General features: G+C 40.3%; 1 protein-coding gene across 2 annotated transcripts in view; it reads left to right on the forward strand.

The window, feature by feature from the left end:
- Positions 1 to 16,360, forward strand: part of stau2 (staufen double-stranded RNA binding protein 2) — a 103,701-nt gene that overhangs the window by 49,665 nt on the left and 37,676 nt on the right. For both annotated transcript variants that reach the window (XM_087846112.1, XM_035909425.2), the window contains exon 12: positions 7,154 to 7,509. In XM_087846112.1, coding sequence (XP_087702238.1) covers positions 7,154 to 7,509 — 356 coding nt within the window. The remainder of the gene's footprint in view (positions 1 to 7,153; positions 7,510 to 16,360) is intronic.

A 16,360-nucleotide genomic window follows, 5' to 3' on the forward strand; every position in this document is an offset into this window, starting at 1 on the left:
GAGAATGGATGTCATGCTTAGCACACTTATGTTGAGAGAGTAATCGCCCAGATTTGTTGCATTGCTCACTGTTGGTTTAGACTTGATAGGCAGGACCCAGATGAGAACTGAGCCTGTGCCACAATTTTTATAGCACTCAAATCTGTGATTTAGTCGAGTTTCTGAAAGATATATTATCTAAATTATATTTGTAGATAAATGATTGTTCTCTTGGAAAAACTATCTTGGTGGTTGTGGTTTCTATGGAAGCCCGAGCTTCAGTCATTGCCCAATACCTCCAGAGTAGAGCCTCTTGGGAAACAAAATCTTCCTTTTTTCGATGACTGTTCCTATTGTTGGCTTGGAGTGTGCCTTTGGTCCATTGCCATTTCCACTTAGTTTATCTCACACTCAGCATGAGGCTTAACTATCTGGTAATTAGCTCTTTAAAGTTGCCCAAACCGCACAACACTCACACGACGCTAATGTCTGAATAATATTTATTGCATAAACACCATTTACACCTCATTCAAACAGATACAGCTGGTCTCAGTTTTCTGTGTGCGTGTGTCTGTCAGTGCTGAATGGAAGATGTTTCTTGTTTGTCTTTTGTTTTGACGTATAGTGTGAATAAGTAGAAGTCTGGCTAGGGGTAAAAAAAAAAAAAAAAAAAAGGGGGGGGGGGGGGGGGCAAAAATCCTTTCTTTTCCTCGCAGCTGTTTAAACTTTGCGAGTGTTTAAACAGGGCCCGTGTTTATAGGTGAATAAAATTAAAACTTTTAAACTTATAATCCTCAATATTTTAGCCATCTTTGTTGATGTAGCAACATCTGTTTTCGACTCTTTATAATGGCAGTGTTACTTATTGTGCGGATCTTTTCTGAATGAGACTTTTTTTTTCAGAAGCACTTTAATCTTATGAGTGAGAGTCCAAGAATAACTCACCGTGCAATACTATCACAGTGTGTCACCCACAGTGATGATATATCACAACACATTTTTCCGTAGTGATTACACCCCCCCACCCCCATAAATTCTCTACATTCACTACTACACTATGTAGTCAGGATGGGTTTTATTTATATTTTTTATGTTAAATTTTAATATACGTCAGTTAATTTGCTTTCTTCCACTGTTCAAATAATGCCACGAGAGAAAGCAATATGTTTGATTCCACACAGTATTTTATATCATACACATTTTTAGCGTAAAATGTGTAAAAATGTTAGAAAGCCCAGCCCTGAGTCTGAACCAAAGGAAGGTTACCATAGAAAAAACTGCTTCAAATCTGTCTTCCTCAATAAATTTAGAAGTGGCTCAGTCACACTAGAGTAAAACAAGGGCGGCAGTCTCTGTGCTGCTAAGAAAAATCACATTCAATATCAAGTGCAGGTAGCTGCAGCAGTCAGCTGCAATCAGAGGTTAAATGCCTGTTATGACTTCAGTTCTAAGGTGGTTGCACCGGTTGTCTGGTGAAAGGCAACCTGTCTCTAAACAATCATGGCCTAACTGCACGTACTCTCAGATTTGTGAGCTGCCATGTAATTTGTAAACGCAGACAGACTGCCATTTTGCTATCAGTCTGAGTCACCAATGAGTGCAGCACATCTGCAAGAGTGCTTGTTTCATTTTACAAATTGCTTTTCTGCAGCAACTACATCACTATTTGTGGAGGAAGGCAACAGATTTACTACAGTTTCTCACAGCTAATAAGCATATTTTTACTAACAGTGACGGATTGTGTGTAATTGCCAGCTTCACCCCATTCAGCTGCAAACTGATAGCACACTGAGTCAGTCTTATTGCTGTTTTTCACCATCATGACGCACCAAAGTCACCTTGAAGACAGCAACTGAATCTGAGTGGTCTCAGACCTGGTCTCCGTCTTTGAAGCAAATGTTATAAAAACAAAAAACACAAAAGCCTAAGTTCATGTGGTTGCAATCATTTGGTTGTGCCATGCTCTTCCCTTGTGTCACTGTACCGTATGTGGATATACCTATTTTCTCAAATTAACTCCAAACAGCATAGGGAGAATGAAGTCATCTCCAAAGTCCCTTATTACCTCAAGTGTTGCATGCTTGAGGTAATAATCAGTTTCAGAGACATTCTCACTATTGGAAATGTTTAGGCAAGGGAGCTGCTTTGATAAAATGTGCAGGAGGACAGACACAGAACCCCAACTTGTACACTGTAAAGTCACCAAAGAATTAATTATTAATATATATATATATTAATATATATATAGAATATTTACAAATTAGACTTTATACTATGGAGCAAGAAGGTCTCTAGTACCTAGGCCCCTGGCTAGTATCCGCTCTGACTGTATCCCATATTTGCACTTGCTTCTTTCAGATGCCTAGAAAAGTAAACAATTTGTTTACTCCCAACCCTATTGGCTAGTTTAGTACACTTTCAAAAGAAAAAGAAAACAACTCTAACCCAAAATGATCTGAGCCATGAACAAAGCCTGCAACAAAGGTCCGGACCATCAAAGTCCGGACTTGAATCCTATCCAAAGTTTTCGTGTGACGTCAGAGCTACTGGGACACGCCCACCTGACAGGCAGAAACAGTATTGCAGTTCTTTACCCTCCAGCTATACTTTCAACATTTTCAAGTTTAACTCAGCCAAAATGCCAGATAGTTGCTGTGCTATTGGATGCACTAATCAATGCACTAATGAACGTTTATTTATAGCTGCCAGAATGGTGTAGAAAATGGCACCAACACCTAAACCTGCCAAATGAGTACAAATTGCATCAATCCCTGCTTCTTAACAGTAACTCAGGCTGTCAGTGGCGTCTCATTTAAACTGTAGGGATGATTTACCTGACATCAGAAAAATACTCGCTCAACTTTACTGTTATGACACAATAGTAATGTGTTGATTAATACTACCAGAACTTTTCTGGTCCTACACTGTGAATGTCCAAGTCAACAAAACTAAAGATTTACATATAGTAGTTTGTTTGAGTTAGCTAGGTAACACTTACAATTACATCCAGATCGAAAATTCATGTAGCTATCCTTACTTTAAAAGCTTTCATCCAGGCAGCAGTGTAGGGTGAATTTTCTTTTTACATACACATACAGAAACAGGTAGACGTGACCAAATGGGTACTCTTTGAAAGACAATGCCACTTTTAGGGATTCAGTAAACCTGCCAGGTTAAAGTATGGATGTAGTTTCTCTTCATATCTTTGTTTTTCCTCCATGGATAGATAATAATTGACGGCTAGGATGATGAGTCGGTCACATGACTGAAAATTTTGAATTGAGATGCTTTGACATGACCTTAAGCAGTTCATTCATGCTCAAAAACCCGCCAGTGTAGCTGAATTAAAAGTTTTGCAAAGAAGAATTCAATGTGAAAGGCTAATTTACAATTATTGCTAAGGCTTGATTGCAGTTCCTACTACAAAGGGTGGAACAACCAGGTATAAGGGTCATGGAACAATTACTTTTTCTAACTGCCACGTTTACAAGTCTTTTTTTTTGTTGTGTCTTCAGGGTTGGTATTTGCACCTTGGTCTTTTCTCATTGACGCCTATCCCCTAAAGTAGCAAGCATACTGTGGTTTATTTTAACGTAGATGATAACAGTAGATCATATCCTACTATCAGCCACAGTCATTCCTGTTGTCTGTCTTAAAAGACTGTTGGTCACAATTGACACAGTGTCACAATTTAAGAAAAAATAACTTATGCAAAAATATAAATCTGTTGCTGCTGTAATTTTAATTCAGTGCCAAAGGGTATACAGTCCTGTTATTAGTTACCAAGCGGTGGTAAAATGATACTAAGACTTACATAGAAAGTTACATTTATAGGCTATCAGGAAAAAGGTTTTCTAGCATTTCCTAAATCTACACTTATAATAAGTGTAGATTTAGTGTACAATCAGGCCGTGCATTTTTATTGCAGTCTGCACTGTTATGGCATAAAAACAGGATATTCAAGTTTTTAGATTGATTGTTAATAGAAATTCTAGAGAGACTTTACTATGTGATTTAATTATTGCTTCTAGTGAGTGGATACCTCAGGTCAAACAAATTTTAAATGGTTTGTTTTTGGCTCAATCCTGAAATTAGAGCAATTAGAGGTGCTGCTGGAGGTTATCATTGGCATTTTATTCATTGTGTGTCTGCTAGGTTAGTAGAAACTAGGCTAGGTTAGAGGCGAAAACTAAAAATCACAGGCAAGAGAAGAACCACAGTCCACATTTTAGGTGTAGCTCAAGATATATTTTTAAAACATTACCCACAGGCCTCTCTGTGGGGCTCAAAAGTGTTAGAGGGCCACAGAAAGCTAAAAAACTTCACTCTTTTCCCCCCAAACAACAAGTGAACCATTTGCAATGGCATCTTAGTTGGAAAACTCACTACAGGGGCCCCATGTAGGGATGTGTGCAAAGGACACCAGCTGCTTCAGAATGTGATGATGATATAGAGGCCTAATAAGCATTATTGTCAGCTGATTTTTGATGTTTTATGTGACGTGGCAAATATCATGTCCTTTGATCCATTTTCAGATAGTTATAGCAGAAAAGGACATAAAGCAGGAAGGAACCCTTGAAAAGGTTTCAAAAACTCAGTTCTGTCGAAACCTTTTTTTAATTTAGCTTTAAAAGCTGTTGCATATTGGCAAAATGGGTTTACTCTATTTTTGATCTTCTTCCATTTACTAGCCTGAGGTAACACAAACGCAATTTCCTACACATAACCAATGCTGTCATTGACGAGCTATGCTCCACACAAAGAATGTTTCTGCGTTATATAAGGCATAGTGGGAGAAAGTAGGTAAATATGTCAAGGGCTGTCCATTTATCCCTCTGTCTTTCTGTTCTTTCCATTCCCAGACAAAACACCCACACACACACCTCAGGCACCTACAACCCTCATTTTACTCTTTGTGTGTGTGTGTGCGCGTCAGTGTCCTTTGCCCTATGTAAGCTCTGGAAGGCATTGCTACAACAAACAGGGTGGCTTAGAGACAGGAAGAGAGCATAAAAAGAAAGCATAAGTAAAAGAAGTAAGAGGGTGATTTTTCTCCCTTCTATTCCCATGGGTCTTGCAGCACGGCTTTTCACTTGAGTTGCCACATTTCATTTCCTGCTGTTCATATGTGTGTGTGTGTGTGTCTGTGCATTGTGTGCATGTGTAAGCTATGTGAAGGTCTTGCTCCACAGTGGTGATTTATAGCGGCGGGCTTCGGCCCTATCTGTTTTCGATCAGTCTCATGCTTGGCTCTGGCTTTCCTCCAATGCTCCCCTGGCCCACCGGACACCGAGTCTGGGTGGGACCCCTCTGCAACTGCCTGGAACCGGTACCACAAATAAGCTCTCCCTACTCCTCCATTCCCCACTTCTCAGGCTCAGCCTGCTTTTCTCCCGCTCTCCCCTTTCACTAACTTTCTCCCACTTTATGTACACAATTTCACAATCACTGTCCAGCATCACGCGCAAACACATCCAGCCACTCTAGCTTATTCACTCCCACTGTCTCTCGTCCATTGTCTCACTCTTGTTGTTTCTTGCTCTCACGCTCTCGCTTACCATCTGACACCAGCTTTAAGTACTCAATCACATGCAAACATGCAAACACTCTCACATGCACTGGGCAGTCACAGAAACTCACATGGATCACATTGACTGCCTCCCCCCCCACCCTCCTCCAATTCTCTTTGTCCACTGCTGATGTCATGTTGGCTAACACCTTTCATTTTTTATGATGCTGCATTCAGAATGTGCAGGCCTGCAAGTTTTACTTGTGTAAATTCAAATTAAAGTTGTCATCATGATTGGGAGGAGGGGGGAAAAGTCCTAGCATTTGTGTCATTGTTGGCAAGGGGCCACTTGTTGTAGTATGAGCAATAAGTTCTGGATTTCATTTGTTTCCTTCAGCTTTTCTGCTGCTCTGGAAAGGAATGCAAACTTCATTGTTCATTATGGGAAATACTGTCAGCAGGTTCCCAGAAACCTTACACTAGAGTAAGCTACAATTGTGCAAAACTCTGTCCTTGTTTGTGTATTTCTGTCTGTGATTGTAAATGTTAACTGAAACAGGAAGTGACCTGTCAGTCAAGTGCTCAGTCCAGCACTTTCTCCCAGCTGTTGGTCCATATGCACACACAAACAAGCCCACAGACATATGCACAGACACACAGACAGCTGGTCTTCCTGTCTCTGGTGACCTTGGCTGGGCTTGGAGGCTCCTCATGGGTTTCACATTCACTCATCCCCACATCCTCTTCCATCTGAACGAGCTGCCAGCTCATCCTCCTTCTTTTATCCTCTCTTTACAATTCCTTGCATTCTTTTAATGCCTTGTACTCCTTCCTTTCACTTTCACCACGGCCACAGAGTAACAAACGTATTGAATCCCAACCCACGGGCATTTCCTGCTTCCGAAACACTTTCAGGTCAGTGATATCAGAGTCCAGAAAGCTTTAAAATGGTGCTGTTGTGTTCAGCTGGCTAGAACTACAGCAAGTATTGTCCAGTTTCACTTGTTAGACCACAAAGGTGCCTCGGCCAGGCCATTTGGGACATTTCCTCATTATTTTCAAAATAATATAACAAGAACCTTTTTTCTGTGACTAAACTTCCTTTGAGGTTCGGGTGGGTCTATGTTTGAAGACATAAAAACTGGAGCAGGATGCCAGTGAAGTGATGGTGCTGTTTTCCATCAAAGATGAAGTCATAGACACTCTGTTGATATTGGTGGATGCTCCGTTCGTGTCTCTGTGTTTGTGTTTGAGAGTGAGAAAGAAAGAGGCTGTGTGTGTGTTTCCCAGCAGAGGCTTTGATAGTGCTTGGACCTGCCAAAACACAAGTAACTGTCAACTATGTTTGGTGATGAAATGCCAGTTTAGGAGCTCACACTTGTAGGCACACAAATGGACACAGTTGGGCACCCACATAGACAAACACTCCTTGGTATTGTCTTATTGTAAGTGGCTAAGGAATCTGTATTCATGAGATTTCAACGCTTAATTATGAGATCCATAATAACCTTTTTCTCTGTTCTCTTTCCTAATGTCATTCCTTTATTCTGTTTTGCCTCTTTTAAGTCTTTATACTTTTCTTTGTGTCCATTTATCTATTCATACTAACATCTTTTTTTAATCTTCACCTCCCTCCCTTCCTCCCCTCCTTCTTGACCCCTCCAGCCCAAAAGGGTCTGCTCCACCTAAGCCCAGATGTCTATCAGGAGATGGAGGCCAGTAGAAAGCAGGGTGGCAGTGCTCCGGGCCCCGGGAGCACCAGTAGCAACTCCGTTAACTACATGGCATCAAAAGACATGGGGCCCTGCTCTGCTCCGCTACCCCCAGGACACCCTTCTTATTACAGTGGCTCATCCTCCTCACCCAGTCCAACCGCTACCATGGCCAGGGAGCTGCTGCTGAACGGTCAGTCACCCACAGCCGAAGCCTCACTGCCCATGAAGGGGAAGAACCTGGCCTGTGGTGTCTCGGTGCAGCCAGCACAGCAGCTGGACTACCTGGCTCGCATCCAGGGCTTCCAGGTAAGATGCAAAAGAGGTGAACCTCTAAAATTTCTGTACATCTAAAAAATAATTTTTGTTACATGGTAAGTGGCCTGTGTTATGCCCTACTTTTGCAGTCTTACCAAACATTTTTTATTGGCAGTAATATAGGTAAATTCTTTAAATGTGTCACTCTGTCACTGGAAGTACCTCAGCATAGTTAGTACAAAGTTCAGATTGGGGAAACTTACTTGGATGAGAAAACAAAAGCAAATCATTAAACTACCCATGGTTTCCATTGTACACAGTTCATAGACATTCTGGTTCAAATTTTAACCAGCTTCAATTACCACGGGGTTTCCCACAAGAAATTGGTTGTCAGTTTCTACTGCAGAGCAAACACCAGATGAGCTGATTTGGACAGATCCTGATGGCTCTCATTTGTCACTTTTTTGTTACATTTTATTCATGTTAGTTTCTTGGTAAATATTTAACCTGTCACCCCTTAACTTCTTCACATTTATATAGCCTTAATAAGTGAGTGGCATGATATAACAACATTCTGTTTACAGCCTTATTGGTTGTCTGACAGATTTTGTTTCATTTCCATTGGACACACTCTCAGATCTCAACATGCAGTTTCTTATTGGCGTAGAATAAAATAGGATGTTGACTTCTTTGCTCCTAGGAAAAATTGGTGCTTGCCCATTGATTACATTAAAATCTTTAGCATTTTTGAGGCAACCAACTGATTGCCCAGAGAATATAACACTCTCAACCTCTGGGCAACTACTTTTGATAGCAAGGTGATTGCACAGGTCACCTAGTAGGAGGAAGCCTGTCTCCAAATAAAACACCTGAGTCAGCAACCCAGTATCACACCAACATGTGTAATAGACACGCTGGTCCACCGTGTCCATTTCACGCTTTGCCTCTCCAAAACATGAAATGGAAACTGCATTTCCAGCCAACAAGTTGCTAGTGAGCAAAAATCATATAAAGTGTGTTCCAGGGTCCTTAATCATCAGAAACGATTAAGCTAGGCGGCTAATATGCATATACATGTAAATATGTTATTAATATCTGTTTAAACACTTTCCCGTGATTTTTTTTGTATGTTGGCTTGAAATAAAATATCTCTCTCTGCTGTTATTGCAACTTCTGCATACATGTCCATTTCACATTTTTGAGAGGCAACACATGGAATGGACACTGTGGACCAGCATGTCTATTACACAATTTGCTGGATATCTGGTTGGAGTCGGTTTCTACCAGTGAGCATAACCAGTTTCTGTCTTTCTTTGCAATAGGGGACTCGACTCAACTGGTTACCAGCTGGTTTTATTCTGGTTATATTCCTATCAAAAAGGAAGGTTGTCACCCATGTCATTTTGTTGCTAAATTGTCATCCTGTAGCTACTGCACCTATATATAGAGGAATTTCTGCTCCAGATCTATGAGGTTCTGGCTGGACTCCAAATGCAAGTTGTTAATATGAAATTCTGTTTAATGTGAATTTCTGCATATGTAGATGCCAACAGATTTGAGGTTTTCACTGATTTTTCACAGTTAATCGCCATATCATTACAAACAGATTGATGCATCAAGACAGCAGCAATTAGACAGAGTCGGTCTGCTGCTATCAGTCTGCAGTTAAATGGGATCGAGATGGCAATTACATGCAATATGTTTGTGATAATATGGCAATTAACTGTGATAAATCAGTTAAAAATCTCAAATCTTTTGGCATCTAAATATACAGAAATTCACAAGTCGATTTGACGATGCCAACTGAACGCAAGCGAATCTGATCACCATCTTTTAAGCAAATGTTTCAACGTTTGAAAAAAAGTTCAAAAATCTGAATTTTCCTGTTTTGCTCAGTGAACTTTCTTGCTGCTTTAACCTTTATTATTCTTGTGGAATAAAGTCTTGTAATTTAAACTGGATTCAATTATGTCATAAATTTAATAATTCCAACTAAAAAAAGTTAAAGACACCCCCCCCTTCTCCTCCAGCACTACACCCATACAGTAATCACACATGACATGACAGATGTTAGCATGACCATGCATAAATATGATCAACAACTGTGTCCAAATTCTTCTCCCTCTAGAACAGTGCTGCAAATAAAAATGTGTTCTTCATCAGCCGTGTGTTTATAAAGAAGATATTTGGACAGTTAAAAAGAAAAATGAAAATACACATTTAAAGTATGTGCTGGAGGTTGCCGAGTCTACAGTATCATAGAGTCATCACAGCGGTTGTCCTACAGCACAGTGGGACTTGTGTGTGGAGCGTACAACCTAGAACTGCTCGATAACACCCTATCCATTTTCTGTTTCTCACATTATTGGCACGACGAGGATTTAAAGCTGGAACTAAACCTCACAGGTGTTTCTGTCAGTACTAGACTGGACGCACACATACACTTGCTCTTAGGTCTCTGTGCGTCCAAGAGGGAGACAACCCGCTGTCTGTTTTAATCTGTCCCGGCCGATCTGCTGCACATACCTCGCCACTGATACCAGCGTCTGCTCATTTAAGCTGCAGATGCTTTTTATCAGTTTGAGCGAAAACATTTTATCTTAACCTGCTGAGGGTTCCTTTGAAAGGCCTTTGTTATTGCTTTGAGCCTTCCTGTGTGTGTGTAACCTGAGAGAGCTCTGCTGCCTGGCCAAGCCCAGACACACTTGTACATATGCGCAAATACACACACACACACACACACACACACACACACACAGCAGGTTCTGTTTAGTGGAAATGGAAGAGCTGGGCAAAGCCTGTGTAAAGTTTAAGTTGGTGTTGTTGCCAAACATTACAAACTGTAACCCATTTCACATTGCTGCAAATATATTTGTCTGTTCATCCTCCCATGCGTTTCTGTGAATAAATACACAAACCATAATCGGTGTACTCACATATTCCCGTGTGCTTGTGTGTGTGTGCATGTGTGTGTGCGCATTTCTTAAGTGAGGAATTCAGGCTGTAATTGAGACACGCAGACAATATGTGTTCTATTGAGGGGATGTTTCATATCATGTGGGTTTGTAATGAGAACCTCTGGTTGCTTACAGAGCCATGCTAGGCAGGCTTTTTAAGGCTTATGTATTCTTATGTGTTTTTGCGGCCAAATCACCACAGATTTCAAATGTTTTTGCCAAAAGCTGCACTTGTCTGCTTTTCCAGTGGTCACGTAATGTGCTGCTTTGTGTTGAGCCGTCTTCCTGTCAGCCATACTCAACAGCAAACGAGTAGTCAAATCCACACTAAGATCTTTTTAGCAATTTAATATTAATCTGCTTGTCTGATGTATAATTATTAGAAAAATGTAATTATGTCATCCAAGTGAGCGGATTACAGAGACCTCCTAGTGGTGGATTAAAGGAACAAATCAAAAACGAAGGACATTCTCATAGTGTCTGTTTCATCCATCCAGCGCTGCAAACAAAAGCTGGGGCCTACCTGCTAAGCCCCACTTTGATTTGATTGGAAAATGGCCTCTAGTGGAAGCTCCGATTGGATAAGCAACAGTGTGTTGTACTCATGCCAGCTTGGAGCAAGGATGCTGTCACTTATTCCAGTGTTTTTTTGTACGTATGTGTGTCTCTGTGTATTTGCTATTAATTTGGCTAGTGTGTTGTTGGCACGCTGGGTATGTGTGCTGGAAGTGGGGCAGAAACAAAACAAAGCAGGAGGTAATAGACAACACATGGAACAGGATGAAGAAGTGAATGAAAGCTACGTAACAGATTCTCAGTTTCTGTGTCCATGTACCTTTTTTCTGGCCTACTACTTCTATCATGTTTCTGTATGTTATGTCCATTTCTACGTGTTTGACTCTGGTAGTCACCAGTCAGTTATTGCTGACCGCCTCATATTATTAAATGTTACCTCAGTAAGAAATGAGCAGGGGAAAAAGTTTATATAAGAGATCGGTGATTGATGGAATGCTAATGATATTTTTTCCCATCAGCTCCACATGGTGCTATGGTACACATCTGGACCACAACAGATCTGCTGCTGTGAACCTGATTTATTCCTCCTCATGCCTTCATGCCTGAATTTTATTTTTTAAAACTAAGCAGGCATTTATCAGAGCGGCACTTTCTGCTTGGCAGGATTTCACATATTTAAAAGTCGATAAATTAAAAAGAAGGGAGTATAAATGTTATCAAAAGTAGTCACATATGTGTGCACCAATATTGAGTGTTTCAGCAGAAAATTCATTTTTCAATAATAACTTTGGCTTTTCTTTATAAAATGTTTTCAGTCTACTTGATTTGAATTTGATTTATTTTCAAGATACTCACCTAATGCATTCCTGGTACTGGGATGTTTGTGAACAGGTTATGGAGTCACTAAGCATTCAGTCTACAGCAGTATTGCACATTTTAGATACTCCACAAGCTACTGGTCAAACTGACAGCTCATGTCACACTTGGCAGAATGTGTTGGGGCACAATATCGCGCTTTCAGGTTGGCCTCATTTGTATTTATGTGCAAGCGCTTCAGGTCATGTTTCATGATTGTGTAGCAGGAGTAAAATGCAAGCCATTACTCTGCCTCTCCAGACAGTTGGGTCTTTAAAATATGAGAATATCTGTTCGGTCAGGTGCAAACAAGACAAGGCTGTACTGGGAGAAACTGGGTTTTACTACTTAAAAAAATCTAATTTTTCAGTTTCAAGTGTAAGAATGGGCTTCTCTATAAATAAGGTCCACTATAATGGCAATGGTAATAGTGTTTCGCTCTTCATACTCTTAAAACCCTAAGCTATATCGGCAGATAGAGTGAAAGGGGTAACTTTTTTTCAGCAAAAGTTTGAATTTACACCCTTCCTGAGTTTGTATCTTGGATTTGCAGTGGGACACATGACAGAATCACTTTCTTAAGTGTAACCTAGTTTTCAACAAACCTGCACAATTCGTACATTAAAGCATAACATATTAGATTACTTGATGTTTCCCAAACCATTCACAGAATCACAGTAAGGTGCACAATGAAAATGTACAAATATGTAACCACTTATTGGATTAAAAAAACTGATAAGGTCTACTTACTTGGGTATGCATTACAGTGGACAGAGATCAGCACACTGCACTGTCATTCCAGTCTGTGTCTATCAGTTCTTTCCAAAGCAATAACACAGCAGAGATATTAATCAGCTGAGTTATTTTAACTAGTCACGACAGGCTTAACTTGGAAGATGGATTTGGAGAAAATGGAGGGATGTAGTTGTTGCCGTGCTGGAGGCAGAACTTTTGTGGGGGGAAATCCCATGTTAATGAAAACACTATCCTTGGCGAGTGACTGGTGTTGATATCCATTCAGTGCAGTTCCCAGGATTTCTCACACTTATACGGTATTTGTTCTTCTCTCTACGCTTCCCTGTTTGGCTTTGCAGAAAAACCACTTCAAATGGTGCCGTCTCCACCTCATACCCACCCTGGCACTTTCTACACCACTCCCTTTCCACCTTTCCCTCTTCTCCAATCTCCATTGCTCACTCTCATCTCTCTGTATCAACATCAAACGCCTGATCTGGTACAAACGTTCAAAGACTCTAACAGTTTGTTTCCAACTTCCTTGTCATCATCTCATCCCTCTATTCTCTGTTTACTCTGGGATTTGCATTAGAAAATACATTTTGGGATGGCTAATCCCTCCACGTTTGATTTCCACGGCAGGGTGATGGCTTCCAGCTGCGCTCTGCGGCATATTTGTGTGAAGAGCGATCTTCGAAAACAAGTTTTGTCGGTGGTATAAATCAGACCACTAATGCTGTGCTGGCTCGGCGCGCAGTCTCTGCTTACATGGTGGCCCTCCGTATGCGTGTTAGTGGATATGCCTGCGTCTGTGTGCTTGGCAAAACTGAGTGATGATGTTTTTACACCACAATCAAGCCCATTTGCAAACCTTTAAATCATATACCCTCAAGTGCGAGCGCAGCATATTGCAAATTTGAATATGCAGCATAATCGTTTTTACTCGCCTTTGTTCTCTTGTATTTTGATAGTATTGATCATATTTCATGTAATTCTCAAAACTACACTGTGATTGCAGTTTTGTGTCAGTGCAGGCTTAGCATGAGGAGACCGAGGGCGTGTTAACCGACCGCTTTGATTCCCAAACAGTTATTTATTTTTATTTTCTTCACATAAGCCGCCGTTCTCAGAAAGTCTCCAGCCTGGATGCTTCTATTCATTGTGACTCCTTCTCAACTGAGTGAGCTGTTTCACAAGCTGCAGACAAAGTCACAAGTGATCTGTTGACAATTTAATGATATAAAATCACAGAATGAAAATGCCCCCTTTGTGTTGTTTTCTGTCCCCAAATCTCTCTGGATATTTGGTTCGTACTATGATAACTGTGACCACAGAACAGCGTAACGTTACAATAGCAATTTCATGAATGTTTTCTTTTACCACTTAAAAAAATTCTGCACGACTTGTGGGCATTTTATTTTAGCACTGAGAAAACAAACACTATCCATTTTTACCTCACCGACCCTGACAATCCAATCCCCGGTTGCAAAGACATGTCTTAGGATTGGTGGGACGTCAGCAGAGATGCAGCTGCTGGCCCGATCTGTTGCGGTGAAGAGACGGTGGTCGTGAGAGCAGAGCTGCTGATTTAAGTTAATAGATGCTTCCATCCTCACCCGCGGCCGCGAGCTGTGGGCAGCGACTTAAAGAATGAGATTACAATAAAGTGATCATTTTTGAAGTTGTAAAAAAACATTGGCTTTTACAAAAGTTACAGAAATACCCATAATAGCTATCTTAATGCTCCTAAATATGAAACTACAGTAAGTGACAGAGTAGTCTTGGACTGTTGACTATAGTTTCATTCTTACATTTGAGTGGTATCAGTCTCTTGAAGGGAGGTAAGGGTATTTCCCAAAGTGTCTGCTATCTCTTTACTAAATGAAGGTGTGTCTGTGTGTGTGTCTGCGTGTATGTTGTTTTGGTGTATTGGTGGGGACCTGATAAGCTTAAGTGTTGAGTTTGGAGTTCTATTTAATAGACCCTTGTAAATGTATTGCTGTACAGTTATTCTGTCTTTTCAAAAGCAGTAATGGTGCTTGTGCGTACATTTGTGCTCCTCAGTTTGACTTTGGTGTTTGTGTTTTTATTATAGAGACACATACACTGAGCTCAACATAGATGCTGGCCTCTGCAGATCGCACTAGATAATGTCATATTTCTGGATTTCAGTTCAAGACCAGCGTTGTTGAATTACTGCAGCTAAATTTTGGCACCCTGAATCAGCTGTGTGTTTTGCTGTCACACCCCATTCCTCCTGCCATGATAGACTTCACTCACTCCTGCTGCAGAGTTTAAAGGGCCCGGCACTGGTTTCTATAAATCGCAATTCCGAAAGAGTAATCAAGAGGATCGTTCTAGGGAGAAATAGCTTTTATGGACTATAGGAGAAATTAAAATGTTCGTATCTGTTTAAACACACAGTAATGTTTTTCTAGCTGTTGAAAAAAAGTGGATAATTGCTCTGATCTTCGAATCAGTAACTGCTCTGCTGCTACTTTGGACCTTTGGCTCCTTACATTTGTCATTTTAACCTCAGTTCTTGTCTCTTTGCATTATTGCTTGCTTAAAGGTACAGTGTGTAAAATCCCACCACTAGATGTCAGTCTATTAGAGATTGCAGTCAACTTAATTCTGTTTCGATATGCTGTGTTGATCTTTAGGATGTTCGAGCCTAACATTAGCTAGCATATTGTTAGCTTTTAAACAGCTGATCTGAGATGCGAGGCTCACATGTCTAATCTGCTGACAATAAATAACTGTGACAATTTTAGGAATAAATGAGCAATTTTATGCATCTTTTGTATGTTAGAGCCCTGACTTCATATAAAGTTTTAAAGAACTATTTGTGATCTTTAAATTACAAGTAACTTATTAGCCGCAGTATGTATGTAGCCTGTCTCTAGTTACATGCAAAAAAAATGAGCCACAGTGTTCAAGATGGTGCTTGCTCCTATATATTCCTAATGGGTTATTTCCTAAAAAGTTTGTTTATTTTGTTAGAAGATGTAATTGCACACCAATCTATGTATATGTCTGATTACGTCATTCCTTTTTTCTCTTCAATAACCTCAAAAAATAACTTTTTGTACCAATCAAAATACGATCTTATCTGTTTTGCTAAAACAGCAGCCTTCGGACTGTGTCAGCAGTTGAAACAGATACCTTTTACAAATTTTGAAAAGGCTTGCATGCCTGACATGTGTGATTGCAGTAAAATATGTCATTGTTAATTTTTCTCATGTCACTCATTGCACTTATTTTAGCAAACTCCTCTGGGAAGTTTCTGATAATGGACTGGTTTCAATAGAAGGTGGAACTTGCTTTGTTCTTTTTCTTAGGACATCTCTTTGTGATTCAGGCAAAGTGCACTTAAAGTTTTTAAGAGCAGCCACTTTGTTTGCCTTCAACCTCCTGCCCATTATAGAAGTCAAAGGTATATTAACAGAGTCCTTCGAACACTCACAGGCCTTTGAGACCTCACTGAAGTTGCTCAACATGGACTTCTAATTGGTTCTCACCAACAATGCCAGCCTGGGAGACTTTATTGTGAAGTCCAAGTTATTTCTGCAATTTTTGACTGTGTGCCACTCACACTCAGTTTAGTGTGCAGTCACATGGAGAACGTGACTACACAGATATTTGTATTCATAGTTACCTTAACAGCATTGTGTAGCACAATCCTCATTGGGGATTGCTTGAATTTGGATATTTTGCCTGTATTTTTGTCTGTGGACGTGCATATTTGTGCACTAAAGATAAATTCTTAGCATGGCTGCAAGAGCGATGACTGCAGTTGTGTTTCAGTTTGTGCATGTTCATGTTTGTTCAAATGAGGA

Source organism: Neolamprologus brichardi, chromosome 9 (genome assembly GCF_056152115.1).
Source record: "Neolamprologus brichardi isolate AB-2024 chromosome 9, ASM5615211v1, whole genome shotgun sequence".
NCBI classification, from domain to species: domain Eukaryota; kingdom Metazoa; phylum Chordata; class Actinopteri; order Cichliformes; family Cichlidae; genus Neolamprologus; species Neolamprologus brichardi.